Source organism: Neodiprion lecontei, chromosome 4 (genome assembly GCF_021901455.1).
Source record: "Neodiprion lecontei isolate iyNeoLeco1 chromosome 4, iyNeoLeco1.1, whole genome shotgun sequence".
NCBI classification, from domain to species: domain Eukaryota; kingdom Metazoa; phylum Arthropoda; class Insecta; order Hymenoptera; family Diprionidae; genus Neodiprion; species Neodiprion lecontei.
The window spans coordinates 2106097-2128811 of NC_060263.1; the positions used below are offsets into that span (position 1 = coordinate 2106097).

The 22715-nt window shown below is 38.3% G+C and overlaps 1 protein-coding gene across 2 annotated transcripts; it reads left to right on the forward strand.

Moving 5' to 3' along the window:
- Positions 1-7675: 7675 nt before the first annotated feature.
- On the forward strand, positions 7676-22449 carry LOC107218693 (KH domain-containing protein akap-1). 2 transcript variants are annotated; one of them, XM_015656655.2, is made up of 6 exons: positions 7676-7891; positions 16795-17586; positions 18058-18558; positions 18681-18896; positions 18983-19113; positions 19186-22449. In XM_015656655.2, the coding sequence occupies exons 2-6, from the start codon at positions 16842-16844 to the stop codon at positions 19255-19257; spliced, it is 1665 nt and encodes a 554-aa protein (XP_015512141.2). In that variant the 5' UTR covers positions 7676-7891; positions 16795-16841; the 3' UTR covers positions 19258-22449. The 2 variants fall into 2 exon arrangements, with proteins under 2 accessions (XP_015512141.2, XP_015512142.2); XM_015656656.2 differs by lacking the exon at positions 7676-7891 and adding an exon at positions 12844-13117.
- The last annotated feature ends 266 nt before the right edge of the window (positions 22450-22715 follow it).

A 22715-nucleotide genomic window follows, 5' to 3' on the forward strand; every position in this document is an offset into this window, starting at 1 on the left:
GGTGTGCAGCTATTCTAGAACGCGGTATAACAACGTAAGAGAGTAAAAGCAAAAGAAGTATAGAGAGTAGAAAAAGAGAGAAGTAGCAGGAATATAAAACCGCTATTCGTAGCACGTTGAGGACGGGGTCCGACCGTTAAATTTTTGAATTACAATGACCGCGGATCGTGGGCCCTCATCGGAGGCACGACGGACGTCGTCCCAGGGGTCAAGGCCAAGTCTTTCCGGGATGGCACGTGTACTCTACCAAAGCCGTGACTCATTCGTGCAAAATCTGAAAATGTGCCTACGCACATGCACACGTACACGCGTTAGACGGCCTGAGGAACGGATGCATCAGAGACGACGCTGCATGAGATAAAATTTAGGAAAACCATGACAAAGAAAACATGCCTACTCTTAGGTTGAAAAGTCAACTGGTTCAAAACCATTCTAAAATTGTGCAACAATGATTTTCTCACTGATGCATCGTCGCGTTAACGTTACTAACTTCAGCCTCGCGACGCTGTCGCCTGAAATGTAACCGACAGCGTAAGCTCGAAAGCGTCGATCTCGGTACAGGAGAGGAGAGCAGCAAATAGGAGTGCGTCGAACCCGCGATGACCGTTGTGCCGATGCGAGAAGATCTTCGACTCGACAACATGCCAGGCTGCCTGCCTGCCTACAGTACAGCATTAGCAATATGCAACAGCGGTTGTTCGTACGCCCTCGGAAATCCTCGGGGAACTCGTTAAGGCGCTGATGGTTACTGCGGCATTCCAGGGACGTTAACCCGCGATATTAACTTTGCCGTTTGACGATGCTCCCTGCATTCGTCGGAAAATATTCTTCGGGATATAAGAATCCGAGAATGTTATCAAGTGACTCGGACACGTACCGAAAAGCGAAGGCGTGTTGTTGGAAGTCGTCGAGTCCTGCGTGATGCAGTTAAACGTCGCAGCGTACCGATGGCGTGCAAAAAGATTCTATACAATTAATAATACGACACTGCAAAAGTGTCCATTCGCAATTCCTTTCGAGTCTTCAAAATAACTAAAATTCTACAACAAGGATCGAACGATAACTGTAAATATATGCATGAGAGTTTAAATATCGAAGAGATATTCTTGACGACAATTGTATCGATCATTTTTACGTATAATCTAGGACAGTTTTAATACCCGTGGAGAAACACGAGGACTTTCGCCTTACGTCGACTCAATTCCAAAGATAACCAACCTACCGCTGGCACAACAACCTCTGGAACAAAAAATATTTACTTTTCCGGAGCATGAAAATTTCCCCGAATTATTACGAAACTGAACAGTAAAAATCCCTGATAAAGAATGCTTCCCCTCGAACCGTAATTACCTTGCAGTGAAAAAAAAAAAAAAAAATTAATGAACGAACGAACGAATGACTCGACGCGACGCTTGATTTTACACGTGGTGCTGTTTTACTACGTATAGTTATAATACGATAAGTTTCGTCGAGTTTGAGAAACGCTGCAGGGCCGTTGCACCAGACAGGGTGAACGCTCTTGGCGTTTTGCCGGAGCGCCTGCACTCTCGCTGCTGCTGTTGCTGCTGGTGCTGCAGATATCCCGGACACTCTGTCCATGCCACGCGGCCGGATGGCCTGACGATCTTCGTCGTCGTGTGCATGGCTAGCTAGCTGGTAACACATGCTGCGCGCTGCGGCATCGCAGACAGGTATGCAGGCGTGCAGTGCCATCATATGCGCACCCGTAAGTCGCGGTGTGAGGTTTCGCCCTGAGGGGTGGAGATAGAAAGAGAAAGGGTACGATCGTCGCGTACCTACCATGCAGAATCTGCGTCGCCATCGACGCGACGTATTTCGAGCTCGTCAAAAAATGGGTCCGCATCATGCCCAGGTTAGCGGCAACGAGACGAGCAGGCAGCGCCGTGCCATCCGGCATTCGGGGCCCGATGAAGAAGGAAAAAGAGGCAAAACCGTGGAGGGGTTTCAACCTTTGGGGCCACCGTCCCCTCTCAAGGACACAGGGGCACCGCTCCACTGAACCAATTACGCCATTTTTATGTCAAACTGTATCTATACGTAGGTATACGTATAATACGATTACACATAGACGGTGATGAACCGGGCTTTTTTCCTTCTGTTTTGTAGTTTTTGGGTATAATTGTAAAGGTTTATCGTGTTATCCTGAAAAATTGACCATCTTTAGAAAACAGTCAAAAACTAAACAACTCCTCCCTTCCACCCCCATAAGCAATTATTCAGTATTGATCAAAATTAGTTTCGATTTACGTATAATCGTGACTGATTTCAGAATTGTATAACGTCACACAGAAAAATTTCCTTCAGTGTACAGTAGGTATACATACTATACAAATTAGGGTGTATCATAGGAATATGGAAAATTTTTTTTTAAACGCGCAACAAAATTTCGGTAGTGCATCTCATCTAGAATATCTTAGCCAAATATGAGGTATTTTTAATCAGCCTTAATATGGATATTTGTAAGTGCTTATTTTATTTTTTCCATTTTTCATTGAAGTGACACGTAAAAAAAAACCGGAGAATTTTTTAATTTTATTTTCTCGTCAACGATTTGACCTATAAACTATCCGAATACAAATTCTTACAGCAAATTTTACGCTCCATAAAAAAGTACTGTGATAGAATCTTCCTAACTCGAACTGAAGCCGTGTACGAGAAAAAAAAAATCAAAAATTTTTCAATTCTTTCAACGTATTATTCAAATGGAAAAGGCTCTAAATATCGATATTATGAGCTCATATTTGGCTGAGATATTTTATTTGAAATGCTCTACCGACATTTTGATGCTCGTTTGAAAGAAAATTATTTTTCTTATTTTGCCACACCCTGACACACACACTACCGATAATACATAATATTATAATTTTATAGAGAGACGATAAGTTTTCGTGCGTATTATAGCATCTACAAGGGTGACGCCTCACGAGTATCTTTTCCTATACACGAGATGACGCTGAGGTCAAAGTTCACGCCTTATTCCGGTGTCTGTAAGAACTAGCGCTGCTGATTGTGAGATCGAGGGGGAGGGCGTAATAAAAATAGAGCAGAGAAACGACGACGCATAACGGGGAACACGTACGTGTATACGAAAACAAGATGACGACCTAGACAACGAAAACGCGGCGTGAGTCAACGGCAGACTAAAAGGCGCCAAGATTGTCCACCCCCGATAAAATCCTGCAGCAGAAGCAGCAGAAGCAGCAGCAGCGAGTTTGCCCGCCGAATTGCTTCGGCATCGATTTATGACTCATTCCTCATCGCCTGGTAGGTATAAGGTGCTCCTGAGTCACTGCGCTGCGACAACTTCATATAGGTAGGTGTGCTACATATCTGTGTAACACATACGTTACGGTCTATGTACGCGTCCCGACCTCGTGTACGAATATCCTCTAAGCCGGAACCACCATAATGCACTTCCCATGCTCAACACAAATGCTGTAATGTCGTGTATTTATATACCCGGCACCGCTGCAAAGCACGCGGAGAAAAACTCGGTTGTTATTAAATTTGTCAAAATGATTATTTCCGTTTTGTTATTTTACAATTCGTAAACATATTCGACAAGAATTGACTGTAGAGTTAAAACGTGCAAAAAAAAAAAACAAAAAAAAACAAGGATAAAGAATAGTACATTATGTAACAAGGGAATAAATTCGAAGATTATTCCCGCGAGTGGATTTACCGATGAGGGAATAAAGTTAAGAAAGAATAACACATGCCACTTTTCTCCCGCTTTTCAGGTAAAAAAAAAAGTTAAAATTACGGTCGAGTTGGGAACAAAATTGTTTAAAACGGTCAGAAATTGATTCCTTTCACCCTGTTTCGCACGACAAATTTTACCTTCAAATCAAGAATAAACGTCTTCCAGTTTTTACACATTCGTATCGCATCTGTATATTATATATATCAACGCGGAGGTGAAATTCAGTGCGAAATTTATTGCGAACCCCGGGAAATGCCGTTTGCGGAAGATTGGGAACCCCCAGACTGCAGGAGGGGATTGACCCAGACACCCCCTCCAACAGTCGACCCACCCTCCACCCGCCGGATGGCCCCCCTTTCATCCACTAATCCTCCCCTGCACCGCGGTCCGTCCTCCAGAGGTTCACGTTGCATGCGGTGAGGAACGGAAGAAGCGGGGACAAAGGGAGAGAGAGAAACGGAGGGCCGAGGGTGGGGGAGGATAGACAGGCACGTTTTGATAAAGGTTTCGCGGTCTGCCGACGATGCGAAATATCTCTGTACAAATATAAGCACGATAATGTAAAATGTAGAGTATCAGGCAAAGCAGCATCCCGGAAAAAGATTTTTTTTCGCGATATTTTTCATCGCCTGTGTGAAAAGGGAAGAGTCTGTGCGGTAGGTCTGTCCGACAAACTTCTGCGATGATATCGAAAACGGCTAGATGAAACGTGTGAAACCTACAGGAGTTGGCAATCAAATGGTAAAAGTGTTCGGAGAAAAATTGAGAAGAATAATTTTTGAAGAACAAAACAATTTATGCAAAATTGTTTAAATAAATAAATAAATAAACTCGGGAAGATATAATAGTTCATTTAAATTAGTGATAAAAAGGAAAAAGGATAGGTTTGTCATTAAAACATTGAAAATCGATTCATTTCGCATTCTCACATTTTTGTTGTACGAAAATTTTCAGCAGCAAATCAACGAATACATAAAAAAAATAAAACCGGAAATATATTTCGGCGATGATACATAAATTCCACTTCCGTATTACGTTTCAATTTTTTCAACATTAATTAATGATACCGAAGTTTGTTACGTTACTGTAAACGATGCATCCTTCGAAAAACTAACTATTTTTCAACATTAGGATAACCTGAAATTTATCAGACCGTTAATAAAGCATCAACAAAGAACTCGAATTTTGTAAATTAAACTTCTTCGATTATTCTAAAGTTAAAAAATGGTATAATAATTTTTGTTCAAACGTTTCGATAACTTTCACGCTACTAACTAACTTCACCGGCCCGGTAATAATTTCGAATATACGCGAAGTAAAATTTGTCTGGCGATGAGGGTAGGTATAGAGATTCTCCAAGCTCTGTATAACACCATCCTCCGGAATGATGCAGGCGGAGGGAAGGCCGGTAGGTAGGTATACACGCTTTATCGATTGGGGGTTGTAAGAACCTGCTAGACGGTCTATAGACCGGCGGTGCTGCTGCAGCCCGTCGATGCTCGCCGTATAACTATACGTATAGACGGTGCGGAAGGCGGAAACTGGGGTTGCGAACCCCGAAACGAAAGCAGACAGAAGTACAGACGCGAAAGGGGGTGACCCAGACACACCCTCGCTATCTTCCGCACGATTCCGCCGCCGCCATGCCGTCGAGGGTTGTTTGCGGGGAAAATATGTATACCTATATACGTGTACAATATGTACGGTACTTTCAACTCGCGGCTCTCCCGGATCATTTACGTATCCCTGCCTTCGCACCGTCCCAAAAACTACGCACACCACATTTTTCCCCCCTTCCAATGCGATATTAAAAATTTCACACCTAATAGGAGGAAAAAATTACCGGCAATTATTAACGTCCAATTTTTTTTTACCGCAGTGGTATTGTTTAATTCTAAGATATATGTTTCTTCCAATCATTCAAACCGTGTAAATTTGCAAAACAATAATTTATACTTTAAGTTTTGTCTTTCAGACTTGGAGCTGTAACTGACCAATTGAGATGATTAAACTTTGTACAATGCATATCCTCGTTTCATTGCGTTGTTTCTGTTTGTAAAGATTTTCTAAATCGAAGAAGGAGCTGAAATTAAATCATATTTCATGGTATAGTATATAGGAGCCGAAAATATGAAAATGATCCGAAAATCAAGGACATTCCTAAATTCATCATGCGGTTTTTCGACGGTTGAAACAATCTCGATTAAATCAGTTATTTGTATTGGAGTTTGTACAAGCGTCAAAAAATGATTCGCAATTTTAATTTTTTTTTTATTTTTCAGTGATTCATGTTTTTTTTTTTTTTTTATCCTACACCTACGAAAGTTGGGAATAATTTCGCAACGTAGCGCGTGAGCGAGAAGTACTGCGTATCTGCTACAAGGTGCAACGAACCAAGGACCTTCGAGTTTCCATTGCGTCGGCGTTGCCGTCGCGACGCTTTGCAGCGTCACCGTTTCGACAAGTTACACGTCTGCACGGGCATACCGATTTACATTTAACACACATGTGCACTAGCATGCGTAAGAAGATCGTGTGCCGCGGTTCTATATACTGCAAATTACGCAACATGCAAAAAAGTGATTCCGGTCGCTGCCGCGATGCAAATAATTGAATTTGATGCCACGATTGCCGGAGGTTAAAGCAACGGTATATAAAGTAAAAAATGTACGTACACTTCGCTGTTCACTCACAGATCACCGTTTTCTTAATTTTATAATGATTTTGAAGGCATTATGATTTCGAAATTTGACTGTCTCTTGTTTCATTACGGTTTACTGAATTTCCGACAGTTCCGAAATTGCGAAACAACGGTTTTTCCTCAGAGTGAAGTTACCAACTTCAATACGGTTTTGAACTTGGGAAAGTTAATCTTTTTCTGTTCCCAACAAACAAATCACAATTTTATTATAAGACGATATATAAATACGTGGCAACATTTGTGCGGTAATCCAGCTATTATTTCGCACGCGTATCGCGTAATATTTTTCCTCTCTCTTTCTCTCTTTCCCCCTCTCTGAATACGTAACGAGGTTGCAGGAACGGCAGCAGGTCAACGCGATTCGCCTTTAAGTTCTACACATGCATACAAGTAACAAATTTGTACACGAATATAATAATAATACCTGAAATTGAAACGAGAATGAAAAAAATTTTAATCTAGGTAAAGTCATTACTCATTTTTACCCCGAATTGATTTCTTGCTTATTTTTTTTATCTATGTTTTTTAGACACCGGAAAACATAACATTACATATTTATAAACGAGTAATTGTTTCTGAAACGATTTTAGCGTCATCAGTGTGAAGATTGTTGTAAAAAAAAGAATCGTCGGTAATGGATCAATAAGTGCGATCCCGTGTCGGTAGGTATAGCATTTTATTATAACAAGGTTGTTTATCGGCAACGCGAAGAATCCCGCTGGTAAGAAATTTCCATCATTTGCTAACGCCGCGACTGAATGCGCATGAACGAACGAGGACCGAGAAAGCCGACAGATGGCACCAGTTACCATTCCACGGACAGCACGGGCATGAAAATATCATTTAACAGTAATCGACTGCAATTTTTCCACTGAATTTAATCGAGGAAATAAACATCGTTCCGTACCAAAAGCCGCTGAACCGGGCAATGAAATTCGTCTAAAAAAGAAGTATCAAAAATTCGAATAAAACCATTCTCACATCGTCCAAATTAAGGGGGTCGATTGTGTAATTTCACTTTTCACATTTCCCACCATCAAAGCATTCCGATTAGCTTGCAAATTTTGGTAAACCAATGAGAATGCTTGGACGTTGGAAAATGTGAAAAGTGAAATTAGAGAATCCGAACCAATGATCCAGGAATCCAGATCCCGTTGAAAAGTTTATCGGAACCTCCGTCAGAGGTCGTCGCGTAAAAATCCCCGCGTAGTTTTCCCCTCGCGTTCGCAACGCGTGAGCCGTGGCAAAGAGAGACCGGAGGATCGCTGCTCTAAAGCCGTGCGGTGAGAATAGAGTACGGCCATATTGCGATCTCCTTAGATTGTGGAAAACATTGTGAGCACGTGGTGACGCGTGTATAATAACCGTGAATACGGCGTGTATCGGTGAAATCCTCGGGAGAATCATTTTCGAACATCAAGCGCGAGCCGCAGCGATTGTTTGCGGCTTGTTTGTCGGTCTATTCGGTGAGTAATAACCCCAAAACTAAAGACCATGCTGTTTCACGTGTCGTCTAGAATTCCTCTCAGGCAGTCGGCAGGCCGAGGCAGCGGCATTTTTCTTCCACCATACCCACCATACGCCCTTCGCAACCTCTGGAATAAATTTCTCCCCAAGTTTCAATCAGTTGCATACCTTTCCCATTTACCGATATCCTCGTTCGTTCCTTCTTTTATAATTTCAACGTCTTTGTTCAAAAAATGATAATACTTGTCAAAAATAACAGAATTTGAAACTAATGAAAAAAAAAATAAATAAAAACAAAAAACAAACCCCCACACGTTGTAATTATACACTGTTCCGTTGTGCGTACTTGAAATACAATTACTTTTCTTCGTTAGCCCACAATAGTCTCATTAATTTCGACAATTATTATTTCACCTACTGCACAACGATTCAAGTCACACTCATCGGTTAAACTTCGTCAATTGATTCGTTTACCAGACAGAATTCGAGATCAAATTATCGCTAATCATCATCATCGTCATCATCACCGTGATCATCATTATTATCATCGCTGTAGGATTCAAACGTCCGTCAAAACATTACCGTTATAACGTTATACACGTTGTTTGATCTTTTTCTTTTTCCTTTCCGAACGAATCAGGATGTGATACCGTATAAATTTGTTCTTTCATTCATTCGTTCCTTTCACAATTTTCATTATGTACATTTCAAAGGCGGCGCGACCATTTGAGAAAGCCGGGATTAATTATAAATAAATATATCTATGCATTGTATACGATGCCGGAATCGATGATATTTCAATCAACATGTAATCGATCCTCAAAGTTTGTACACCCCCCCCCCCCCCCTCCTCTCATTTCTAGTTGAAATTCAAGCGTGAAAGTTGCCGACTGATCGGCATTTCCTCCTCCTCCTCCTCTCTCCCCTTTTTCTTCCTCTTCTTATTCTTCTTCCAAGTTGCCTATCTCTACAAACCGCGAGTAAAGTCAACGTGCGCTCGTTCGCTGATCTGGATGTAATAATACACACAGGTATATATAGGCATGTGTGTGCATATATGTGTGTGTATATATATATATATATATTGATGATGTATGTATGCATACATCATGTATTATTATACACACGTATAAGCATTGGAGAGCACGGTGACTCATCCGCATTAGCAAGATCGTTCGCAATTAGTTTTCCAATTCGAAAAACCTCCCTTTTTGCGTTTCTTGTTCGTTGCAGACAATTTATTTAATAGCTTTTTTAATAGCCGTGTCTGGTTTTGTTTATCCATATTAGTACCAAAGAAGGTTCTAATTGATTTTCCTAAACTTCCAAATAATGTATTCTAAAGTACACGGTAGAAAAGAAGTAAAAGGAAATACTAAAACGTCATAGTTTTGAGTATGTGATAAAAATTAATTTCGAAATCTAATAATAATAATAATAATAATAATAACAATCATAAAACAACTGCACAATAGCATTGAATTTTTACCGAAGGCCACGATTGAATTGATTGTAAATAATCGCTTTTTAACAGACAAATCAAAAACTTGAACGATGGCAAATAAAAGTAAGAAAAGTTATTACAGCCGATAGAATATAATAATAAAATTTGCAAAGTAATAATTATTAATATATAGCGTCGTGTTGATAATCCAATTATAATTAATCGAATTGACTTAAGAATAAAAATAAAAAAAACAACGTCCAGACAGATGATCGCGCTCCTCTTGTTTTTTTTTTTTTTTTTCTTTTTTAATCTCGAACGCGCTGACTTTGTATAATACTTGTTGCAATCTTTTATCGTTCCTCCTATTTTCGCCTGCACAATTATTTATACGATATCAGACATTACACGAATATGGTACATAATAATAACTTGACGTTATTCCACTAAAACACACACACACACACCCCCACATGTATATACAATTCTATTTCCATCCGCATAAACGTGTTATATTTACCTAGAGTCATTCGTGAACATGGATGACATGTGTTTACGCAGACGCAGATATGTATGTGTTTTTCTATCTGTCTCTATTTGTGTATAACATATGTATTTATGCGTAAACAGATATATTCTTCTCCAAGGTTCTCTTACACGTGTAATAAAAAAATAAAATAAAAAAAGAATCACCTACTACCTGTTGCAGCACGTGGCGGCGTGGCGGAAATTTTGTTTTAAATTTACACCGAAGGATTTTACGGGATAAATTATTTCCCTTTCGACCTGTTTCAATGAAAAACACACAAAATTCTCCGACACGCATTTCTATCTTCGCATTGCCGTTGACTCTTCTTATTTTTCTTATTGTTATTATTAATTGTTACGATTCCTCTTTTTTTATTCAAAATTCTGTCGAAAAAATCCAATGAGTACAGAGGACAGTAATAAAAAGAAAAAAAAGAAAATAAAACAGGAATTCGATTTGCGTTCGTTGTTTATATATTCGACTGCACCAAAAACTGAAGAATAAAAAATAAAAAAAAAAATAGAAAGATAAATTAAAATTGAAATATTCGTCGATTTGAAAAAGTTAATAATAATGATAACAACTACAATACATAATATACGCGAAAACAAATTCAACAGTGTAATTATTATCTCGAACTTGACACAAATAATAATCTTTTTCTATCCTTCGGATATTTATATTTCTGTGTCGGATAAAAATTGACTCGAGTTGATAAACGCGGTTCTCGTAATACTTTTTGTCGTTTATCGTAAGGACGGTAAAAGAAAAAAAGAACAGAATAAATGAATTCTATTCCAGCTTTCGAATTTACGGCGATACTTTGATCGTGAATCAAATTTAGTCAAGGTGATGATACAGCTTAAATATGTGCTTGTTATCCTATCGAAAGTTTAGTTTGTAGAAATTCCAGCGATTCTTACTGATTGTATAATATATGAGGTATTTCTGGTAAATTAGTTGGTGACAAGTTTTATAATACGTCGCCACACGTACTTTCGGAATGATTTATGTTTTGTTTATTTATTTGATTATTGAGAGTGAGAGAGAAAGATTTTTTTTCTACTTCTTCGCTTAGTGCGCGATTTTTTGTTGATTCCACGTACGGTACGATTTAATCAATTCAATATCAATTCCGTTTTTATTCTACATTAATTATTTTTCTCCTCCCTATTTCGTCATCTTTTATACCCCTCGCGGCGATTCGGGCCACACTGCAATAATGTTTTACGTACGCACAGAGTGAATTCCTGACGACCTGCATGCGCATTAAAATTTTAGAGTACGAGCAGTTGTTTTGTCAGTCTGACCAACGTTTTCCACGTTACATAAATTGCGGTAACTAAGATGTAAGAAAATAAGGCTGGTCAGAACCGATTTTCGTTCAGTCTGAGGTTACTTATTTATTACCGTACATTCTGCTTGCTGAAAATGCCAGTTTATGCAGTCGAAAATTAGAAAGATAATAATGTAAACACTAAAGAGTGACAAAATATCAAACCTACGTGACGTCACCTTGGATACGTTTTCTAATTGGTTCAACTAAAGCGTATCCGCATTGTTTCACCTTGTTTCCCTACATCGCGGCGGCGATCGGTCGTCTGAATTTATTCTGACGGTTGGTCAACCTGACAAAACAATTGCTCTTGCTCTAGAATTTTAGCGCATGCGCATTAAACCGTTCGGTCGTTAGCAATTCACTCTGCATATGTACGTGTAATATCTCGTACATCGATCGTTCGGGTTGAAAATAAATCGGCGATCCTCGAACGCTCCAGGAGGAGGAACGCCATCAGGATCGCGAACAGCTCGACGCTCACTTTTGGTACCGTTACTCCTGCTGCCCGTCCGTCCCTCCTCCCTCCCTGATCCAGATGTACCAAAAACAGTCGCAGGAATTCGTATACTACACGTTATATGCAAAAAAATCGAGCATCACATAAACAAAAAAAAATAAATAAATAAACAACTCTAAAACTTTCACTGTGTACATACGGCCGCTGTTTTCCTCAAGAATGTACACATACGTATAGTAAGATCCGGAAAAGTATAATATGCGCGTTAACAATGGCTGATCCGAAAAATCATCCCCCCTATTTCGCACCGCCTAGGCACGAGCGTTGCCCGAGGGGCCCGAAAATTGTGCAGTTTTCCGAGATCCCAAGAACCGAATCGAACAACTAGCGTCTGCAACATACCTGGTCGTTGTTATTACTCGAGTCCCCGAAGGTTACGTCCCTTTCCCCCCCCCTTCCCCCCCTTTCTTTTCCCCTGTACACTTCATTTCCATCAAGGAAATTCTCGCCCCGAGGCGTCCCTTTCCCCAAAATTCCGCTACCGTACATAACCGTGCACAATTTTCCCTGAAACGGGAAACCGAAATAAGCGAAAAATAAAATTTGCTCTTCGATCGTGCAATTTTACAAGGGTATCCCGGTCGGTTTCGACCTTGTCGTATATATGTGTCCAAACATCGAAGTGTCCACGTATCTGAAACGCGAAAAAGAGCTTAACAGCCCCGTTAATTTTCATTCTACACAGAAATAAAAAAAACGTCATGGATCCCACGAAATTGCAAACGTAAATTTGCCAAGTACTTTTTCGCCTTTCAGATACGTGGACTTCGATATTTGGATATACTTAAACGATGTCGAAATCGACCAGGGCAGCTCCTTAAAAATGTCCTCAAATTTCTTAATTACGTGTAACACGCGATTGCTTTTGTTCCGATATTTTCAATTTTTCTTTCTCCATCTACGGTCATTTTCGTACAGCACGTACATGTATAACATTCTCATACGTATATGCACGCGTATATTATATATCTGTAAAGATATCGCGTGGTTTTTCGAAGCAGAACGCATGCGTCGATAGGTGTATTATACGTATTTATATATATAGTTATATACATGTGTATATAGTTATAGCAACGGGGAGGGCAACCGGACAATCCAGGCAGTCCTCCACGTGCCGACGTAGTTACCCGGTCTCTATATCTCGTTCCTCGCCAGTGTAGTGAGAGGAGGAAACGAAGGTGCATATCGGCCGGAGTTTCTGCCTGCCTCGTGGTGATCGGTCGATGCACGGGTGCTTCGTTCATTTTCAAATTACGCACGTTTAAATCGAGAATTATTTCATTGCGGAAATCGAGAGAATCGTGCGGGACTTTTTTTTTAACGGAATAATACTCGAACAGCTGGGCTGAATATCTAGCGAGTATTACCTACGTGTATAATAATGGATCTCGTTACGGTGAGTCGGATAAACTTCCATATGTGATCGAATTTCGCTCCTTCGGAGAGCGGTGTGAAAATGTTGACATCGATTGTTGTTACCTCCATGAATTACTGCGTGCTATAACGTGAAAATACTTTAAGATTTATTATCCGTTGTTTTTAATTGTTACCGTTATTGTTACGTATCGACAAATTCAGGAATAACGGATACGCAGTTACGAAATGAAAATAATAATCGATCGGTAAAAAAAAAAAACATTTCAATCCCCCGAAAATACAAAACTTCTTTTCCCACAATGTTACAATATCTTGGGAAATTAGTTGGCATACGTTTTTTATTTTTATGTATTACTAGTTTCGCAACATTGCAATTATTCTACCAAATTGTCGTGACATATGCACATAGCTATAAACGGTTAAATTTGTATTTACGTATCGATATGCATGTATGTAACGTATGTAAAACCGAAGTGGCCGAGACCGACAAGCGAGAAGGGATTCTTCCATATGTTGAGTCAAGAGTAAATCCGAGCGGTTAACAAGATAACCTTTAAACACAGCCATTGTAAAGCCCATAAATATTAGTCAAAGTAGCTGACTGCTGACAAGTTTAACTTTGCATCATTGTATGCTTTTGATATGAAATATGTTACTTCCATTTTAATTGTAATTCTTCTTTTCTTTTTTAATTTGTTCTTTCTCTTCAGCGCCACAAATAATCACGCGTACAATAACATGTTCGTTTTTCTATTTTCTTTCGTTTTTCATCGCGAACCGCAATATCTAGGCAAGATATTATAATGTAATAACACGTTTTTATATACGTATAATACATAAAAAAAGTCCGCACGCAGTTATTTGCAGAGACCCAAATAGATTACAGAACAATTGGATTCGCAGATCGTTATCAGTCGGCCTGATTAATTACGAACGTATGTAATCAAAAATTATTATACACCCAAAAGATAATTAGAAAGAGAAGAGAAAACATTTGTACTGAAATAGAAACATTATAATAAGAATAATTAGATCAATCTGTTGCGTAAAATCTACGATTTGATATTTACGTCGAAAGAAAAAGTTAATGTCAAGATCTGGCTGCGCAGCTCGTAAAAATATTACATTACATGTAGATAATTAGATAAGGAAATATTTTCAAGATTTAGGACGTGCTTATTTATTATATTATACCTGTTTGTTTAAAATTTATCTTCTTTATATCTCCATTAGACGATGAAAATTACTTTCAAAATTACTCACCGTGCTAATATGTGAGAGGTAAAAAAATAAATTAAAAAAATAAAACATGCGTGTATAATGTTCATACAGCGTACGTAATATTCCGTTATGCAACGATCCAGTCGTGACTGTGTCAAAATTAATCAAATCAGGTCGCTTCTGTTGTCATTTGTTTCTTTGTTTTTTTTTCCCCCCCATTCTTGTTTTTTATTTCGCTATTATCAGAGGTTGCGCGTGGAATAATTAATCACTGTAATCGCGGCGTCTCATTGTTATCGCTTTATATTGTACATTATTTTTGATCAATCTGCGATCAATATCTTGATTATTATACAGGGTAAATACACCTATAGAGAAAATTCGCAGTGTTTTTCGCAGAATGAGTATCTATGAAATTCTTCGATGTATGAGACGATGTGTATAATATTTTATGATTTAAAAATTATGTACACATATCGTACAAAGACCTATAAGGCTTGCAAACGTTTATCCAGTTCATTTTTTTTTTCCAAATACATATACATACGCGCTTTGAACAATCTTAATATTTTAATAACGTTCATTTTCGATACTTTATTTAATATTCGGCAAAATCATTCGTTTGAAGTAAAACAAACGTTAAACAAAATAAAAGGTAATATTTAAAAAGTCTCCCGTTTCACGAATAACTTCATTATATCATTGAAGAGATTTGACATCGATAAATATATATGTATATAATAACACAGTTTCCGGTTACGTTATTGTTATCAATCAATTCTCTTTAGAAGCTCATCTTTATTAATTTATTCATCAAAATAATTCACCGTTCAAGCTTGTATCGTTATTATTATTCTTGTTGTAATTGTTTATGTTATTGTTATTGTCATTATTATTATTGGTATTTTTCATTCATGAAAATTGATGTAGTAGCAACAACTGCTACTAATAATTGCTACCTGCATACATGTATGTCAGAAATCATAAATGATATACATGTATATATATTTGCATTCTTGCTGCACAGCAGCTGTGTTATTTGTACGGTAGTACGGTGTCATGTTATTGGTATGATATAAATGTTTATACATCCGTGAACCTCGTACGTAAGTGTTTTTTTTTTTTTTTCTTGGTTGTTTATTTATTCTCTTTTTTCTTCCCCTTTAACCAACGACAACTGTAGAGTCATCGATCGAAATTGATAATCGTTAGAGAATATTGTGTATATATGTATATAGACAAAACACACACGCACACATACACACGAAAAAAAAAGAAACTATACGATTGACAATGAGACAAAAACTTAGAGAGCAAAATTAATACAGCAGGTGGCATTTCATTACTTCAATATGTATAAATACTCTTGACTATACACGTAATGATATGCCTGCTCTGGAATTGAGAAAGAGAAATTTTGTGCCCCTGCAATGGTACTTTCAATTCGATCATCGGTGCTGTTTTTTCTTACCTTTTTCAATCAGCGATACTTCAGTTCCCCCCCTCCCTCCCTTCTGTATCGCTGTAATATTTGCCAGACGAATGTGAGTAAGTTCAATAAATAAGGAAAAAGAAAGCAACGAAAAAAAACGAAAAATCATTCACGCGAAGATTACCGATAGAACAAAAAGTAAATAAAAATAAATTCAGGTCGCGACCATTTCCAAGAAGCAAAAGATCAACGAACAGCATATACAATTATAGTTATACATATTACGCACGTACGTTAAAACACGGCTCTGCCAAGTCCAACGTTAGGACTATAATTATTTTTATTTTTTTAATTTTTTTTTTTTTTTGTCGACCAATACAGAGAGTTACTTTCGTCTTTCGCGTACGATAGCCGAGACTCGTGTGCGCCAAGTGTTATTATCGCTCTTCTTATCTCTCTAGTTTATCTTTGACTACGATGTGTGTAAGAGAACACATCCGAAAATAGTGGCAAATATACGAGTTTTACTTTCGCGGTTTGATATTTTATGCATACGTATTGAAAGAAAAAAACCTAGGTAGACAGGAATCAGTTTTTAATATGTAGAAAGAAATGTTGAAAATTTAAGTCTTGATAAAAACAGAAAGATAATCTTGTGTCAACAACGTTTCGACCCTTGGTACAGGTTCTACTCGGGACATATATTTATTTAAACATTTTCAGCGAAAACAACAAATTTCAACGAACCATTCTCCATCTGTAAACAGTAGCAACTTTTTTTTTTTTGTTCTACCGTAGATGTTTAAATAAATACAACATGTCCCGAAGAGGATACCACACCACGGATCGACGCGTTGAAAAAATTGATGTTTCTTTGTTGACCAATACCTAAATTTCCAAGATTTCTTTCTACACATATGCTTAGAGTTGAAAATGATTCTTGCATAAAAAATGAGTAGAGCAAAGTTCGAAATGGTTTATTCTACCATCAAGTATGATCATCGTGTGTCCTAAACCCGTTTCTCTCTTCTGTTCCCCGACAGTTCCGATTGATTTTGCGGTACGGTTTCTACCGTGGACCTGCAGCGAAATGTCGTCAGCATCATTGCGAGTCCAACTAGTGAAGTGGACGGTACCAGCGTTCGCCCTGATCCTTGGCCTCTTGTGGTACAAACGACGAAGAGCCGACAGAGCTGACCCAGGCGGAGATCGCGTATTAAAAGCAGGATCCGGAAGTTCGAAAACGCCGGATCACAACCTGAACGACTCCGGTTACCAATTCGAGGAGTCCTTCACCTCACGGGGCTCAACGGGCGTGGGTTCGAAGCCCGAAGTCGTCGCCGCGTGCAGTCCGCGGCGGGTGAGCGAGAGTTTGGCAATTCCGCAGCGGAAATCCGCAGCAACGCCGAGAACTTCCGCGGCGAGCAGCGGTCCGGACGCCTGGTACAAGGACGTTGAAATGACCATCGACGTCGATCAATTTTACCCACGGGGTTCGGAACCGCTTTCGGTACGCGAGTCGCTACCAAGACACCTGCAACAACAGCAGCAGCTGCAGGAACAGGAAGAGAAGCTGGCGTATACCGCCATAAAACCAAAGCGGTCCAAGTCGCCCTATGAAACCGCTAAGAAAACTGTCAGGAATCAACTGTCCAAGATGCTAGATCGATCCGAAGAGACTGAGGTGAAAACCGAGAATGTCATAGACGAGATTAAGATGCAAGAGAAGGCGGCTTCCGAAAGGGATTCGGCTAATCATAGTCCAGTTTCTGGTGTTCTCGACGGCAGCGTCAGCGACGAGGCTAGAAGCGAGGGCAGCAGCGACAGTGGAAAAGGTATAACTGCGGAGAAAATTTAAGGTCCGAAGTTCAAATTACCAGTCTTTAGTCACTTGTCTCAATCATACAAAGTTGATGCTACCGGTCAAAGTTACCGCTCAAGTGTTCTCTAAACTTGTTACAAGTAGGATAACTCGGCGAGGTTTTCAACGCCTTGTACGAACGAAGGCGACAAGTTTGCCTGCTTACTTCGGTTACTTAAATCTTTCCACGTTCCGAATCACTTGGTCTATAATTCTGTCTAAAGTCATGTCGAAGTTAGTAACTCAAGGTTATTGGAACGATTCGTGATGAGGAAAAAACCACGAATTTAGAATTAGAGATATATTCATATTTTGAAATCATACTTCAAACTCATTGACGACAAAATTGAGAAGTTAAATTTTTTCCCAATCTTTCATTGCGATAACGTGACTAACTTGAACATCATTGTCTAAAAGTGTGTATCAAATTTTATCCTCCCCACAGGAGGAAGTATAAACGGAAACAGCCCTGCAGTGTACGAGTTTGTCCTGCCGCAGAGTTTGATAGGCCGTCTGATAGGCCGTCACGGGGTATTTTTGCAGAGTATAAAAGCAAAGGCGCAGGTCAACATGCTGATAAAGCGTCATCCCGAAACCAACAAGTGTAAGGTATGCGCGATCGAGGGATCCCAGAAGGGTATCCGCACGGCTTTGGATATGATAAGGCAGAAATTCCCTGAGAACAAATATCCCAGCGTGACGCTGGAGCAAGTGTCGTTCCTTAAAAAATCAGAGGAAATGCAGTGGGTGCCTGAAGTAATGCAGCTCAAGCTGGTCGAGGGTCTGAACAACGATGTGACAGTTATTCGCGTCGTGGAACCCAATCACCTCTTCCTCCACCAGCCGACTCATCCCTCTTATCCTTCCCTACGCATTTTAGATCAGAATATGACACAGCTTTACAACACAGTCGCAGACGCTCCACCAGTTCCCGATCAACTCGACAGTGAGTAAAATTCTCAAAAATATCGTTATCGTCGATGATTAAAATTTGTGGGATCGAAGCTCGCGGAACTGAAACTCTTGCGAAAATTTACCGTCTTCATTTCTCTCCTCGACCACTTGCAGAGGGTATGATATTCGTCGGTAAATGGTGCAACAAGTGGGTTAGAGTTTATATCCACAAGCCGGACCCGGACGGAGAAAAGAACGTAGTACGCCTTATAGACCACGGTGGATTTTGGGTGTTGAAAAATTCTGAGATGAGGAAAATCAGGTACGACTACCTCACCCTACCCTTCCAGGCCATCGAAGTGTACTTGGCCAACATCCAACCCAAAAATGGTTAGTAATTCAAAGTACCGCGCTAACTACATTCTTTCCGCCGGCCTACACCCTGTGAAAATTCAATTTCGAAATCTTTCTTACAGGTACGTGGGTTCCAGAAGCGTACGACCTAGTTCAACAAATAACTCAAGGCGTCGTGGTCCAGGCGCAAATACAAAGCTACGTGGATCGCGACACGCACATAAACCTCTATCTAAACATACAAAAACATGGGGTAAGTACAACGCTTCTTAGAGTTCGCTCAAAGTTTGATTGATAATTTGCATTGCTTTTGTCTCGCATCCAGGTAATATCTCTGGCTGACGAATTGGTGGCGCGTGGATACGCGGATCGAGTTCAGCTAGAGGAGGCATATTGAAGAAACATAGGCACGAGAATGAAGTATATTACCTCCACGAAAGAAATAACGCCAACAACTGAACATCGTCGTGTGGAGCGATAATACAAGTGTATGTGATAGTGGAAGATGGTTTAAATGAGTGCACGGACGCTGTCTGCGAGGACCAAACTTCCGTTGTTGTGTATGTTCCGTTTTCTCTCTGTCTGTCGTTTTTTTTCTCCCCCTCCTTTTTGTTTTATAGTACGTATTACATTATATAACTGTTTAAAAGTCCTGCGTCAATGATGAATGTTTGTCTGTCTGTTGAATCGCGCGTTATACGTTGAGCGAAATTAATGTCGGTTTCTAAATAATTTACATCTGCGTGTGCCAATCGAGTCGCTTTTTTCTTTTGATATTTTCGTACCCTGATAACGCGTAAACGGAATCTTATCACACCTCCTGCTCTCCGTACTGCAGGTAATTATCAACGATTTAACGTAAAATGATTGATATCAATATTCTTCTTGGTACAGAGAAAACGAGAAATGGAAAAAATATGTATAGATTTTCTTTTATCTCTTCAGTGCATGATTTATCCTGTATTATACACTGTATTTTTTAGCGGTGTCAACATTCTCTCGAAAATAATTGATCAATTGTTGTACACATTTGTGTTTCTCACGTTCGTTCGCAGTTTTCGTCATAATTCGCGATTCCTGATACGGTTATAGATTATTATCATTATTACTATCATCATGTATTCAAGTCACAATCTTACCACTCTATTTTCAGAACTGCACAACACGAGTTAGATAGTATTTATTGTTATCTTGTCTTTGCTTATTGTATAAATTCGAAAGAGTACAAAATACGGATTAAACGTGACGAAAATTTTGAACGATGTTGAGATTATTTTTAAACATTTCGAATCGTGAGACTTGCCGGAAGAAGATTGGGGGTGGTAATAGGATGAAAAAGCAAAAAGTGAATTCAGTAAAAAATTTAAATTAAAATTAATTTTAGCATGCTAAATCGATGGAAAAAGTTTGATACATTTTCTGCCAGAAGTCTACCATGAGTTGTGAAATACATTTTTCAGCAATAACATATTTGGACCATGTTATTTTTTGTTTATTGGTTTTTTTTTTCGTACTTTCTTTTTATTGTTTCTCTTTGCGTAACTCGAGATTGCTTTGGACCGATTATAAAATTCTTTCCCTTTCTTTGTACATACTGTATAAGATCTCTCTGATATAAATTTACCTATTTATGATGATGTACCTAATGTTTAATTATAACATTTGATGATTAATATTGATAATGCTCTAGCTGTAGCGCTCTGTAGACTTTAGATATATCGTTAAAACGTCGATGACAAAGATAGGCGAGTTGATAAATATAGTATAATGGGAAAAAATATATAAAAACAGCAACAATCATAACACTGTAATAACGTGTTTCGTACAGAAGCAAAATTTGAAAGGTAGAAAAGAAAATTAAATTCGCGATAAAAAAAAAAAAAAGAAAAAGATGTTTCGGTAAAAGAGGCTAGAGTGACTCTGGAAAATCGCGCTAACTTCTTGTGCATTGCAACAATATATTTTTCGGTTAATTTAGCGGTTGAAATAATATACAGTTGAACGGAAACAAACATTAAACTTATATATATATATACATATACATGCATACAAATAATAATAATTAATACGGTATAAGAATTAATTTTTTTTTTTTTTTTTTGAGAAAACATGAACCACTGCAAACGAACAAAAAAAAGTTTTATAAAAGAAAAATCAAGCGAAATTATTTCAAGAGACCATACAGAGCTGGGGAGTAATCTTTCGTCTCATGCCAGTCAGACAAAGAACGATTAAAAAAGGGGTAAAAATATGGCCGTACGTTTGAATATAATGTAAATTCTTTCAAATTGCTAGATGTTTCATTTATGTTTTGTTCGCGATTTCTTGCAAGTCGTAAACGCAATCGGTTGTGTAATGTTCTTTGATAAGTAAACGATTAGTTTAATATAATAGTTTTGATTTTCGTGTTATGATTCAAACTTGTGTTCGCGGCGCCGCGTTTTTCTGTATCGATACATTGCTTAAATACATTAAAAATATATTTGACTCGTAATTCTGATATGTAATATGTTAACGTAAGCCCGGGTTTGCGTAGTTTTATTTATCCTTTTTTCGTATCGTTATGTGGTATTTATGATATATTGTCTCTTGGTGCGCGGTTTTGTAAGAAATTATTTAAAAAAAATCAGTCACGTGCAAAGACTTGATTTTCAATTAATTATCGCTACGATATTCGTCGTCATAAATCGGTTGTAGCTGATACCAAGAGCTCGCGTTTGTAATTTATTATTATACGTTACTCGGTTTCCTAGTTCGTAATTATTAAACTGTATAATGTATAAGATTTTCATTTACTCTTATCGTAATTCGCGAATGAAATTAAATCAATCTTTTGGTAAGTTGTTCTCTTTTGTAATCGCCGGAAAAGATGAGACATAATGAAATTTAAAAATTGCCAAAAAAAAAAAAAAAAAATAATAATAATAATAATAATGAGCATAATATTTCCTTTGAAAATATCGAGAAAATGGTGGAAAAAAAAACAACTCTTTTGTTTTGGAAAAATAACGTTCTTTGATCCGTGTCTCCAATCAATTACCCGTGCGAAACTATCGTAAATATTGAATATTATGTAACACTTAATGTCTAAAATATACTGTTGACATGTAAACATTATAGAAATATTTTTATAACATAAATATTTAGCTTTTTAAGATCTAGCAAATCAATATCGAAGCTATTATTACCAAATAGGCCTTCTTATTCTTCTACATGATTACTACTGCCGTTGTTCGATTAGCTGTTCATTATATACATATGATATACGTTCAGTTGACGAAACGAATAATAAATCCTCTCCACATTTCCTTCTTTCGATTATATCGATTTATTTAAGAAAAATAATAAAAATAGTAATAACATATAACGGTTTTTTCAGATTCGGAATTTAAAAATTTTTCACTTGTGGTTGGATTGTTTTTGCTACTAAAAATGATTCACGCATCAAGTCCCCAGCTATCTATACCTATACATTATTGCGTATAACTACTATTCTAATTTATCATTATCATTGTTATGAGCGGAGCCCCTTTTGTATATAAATCAATGTAAAAATCTTGGCGTTTCATTAAAATTTATTCATTTTAAACTCGTGAGTTCCATATTTATTCACACCTACTTCTTCCTCATTTTAATTCCCTCGTTCTTATCACTCTCACCCTTAAAACATCTCGCATCACCGAATTTTCGGATCTAATTCTTGGCTTCCTCCAGCAGCAAGCTGCGGGTACTTGAATTTAATTTTCGCGCCTAGCAAGTGACGAAGCTTTTGTCCAGAGTAACGCATACGTCACATCCGGTGAGCGGAAGTAGAAACTATGCTTGGTTTGTAGTCAATGCCACATAGCATTAAGT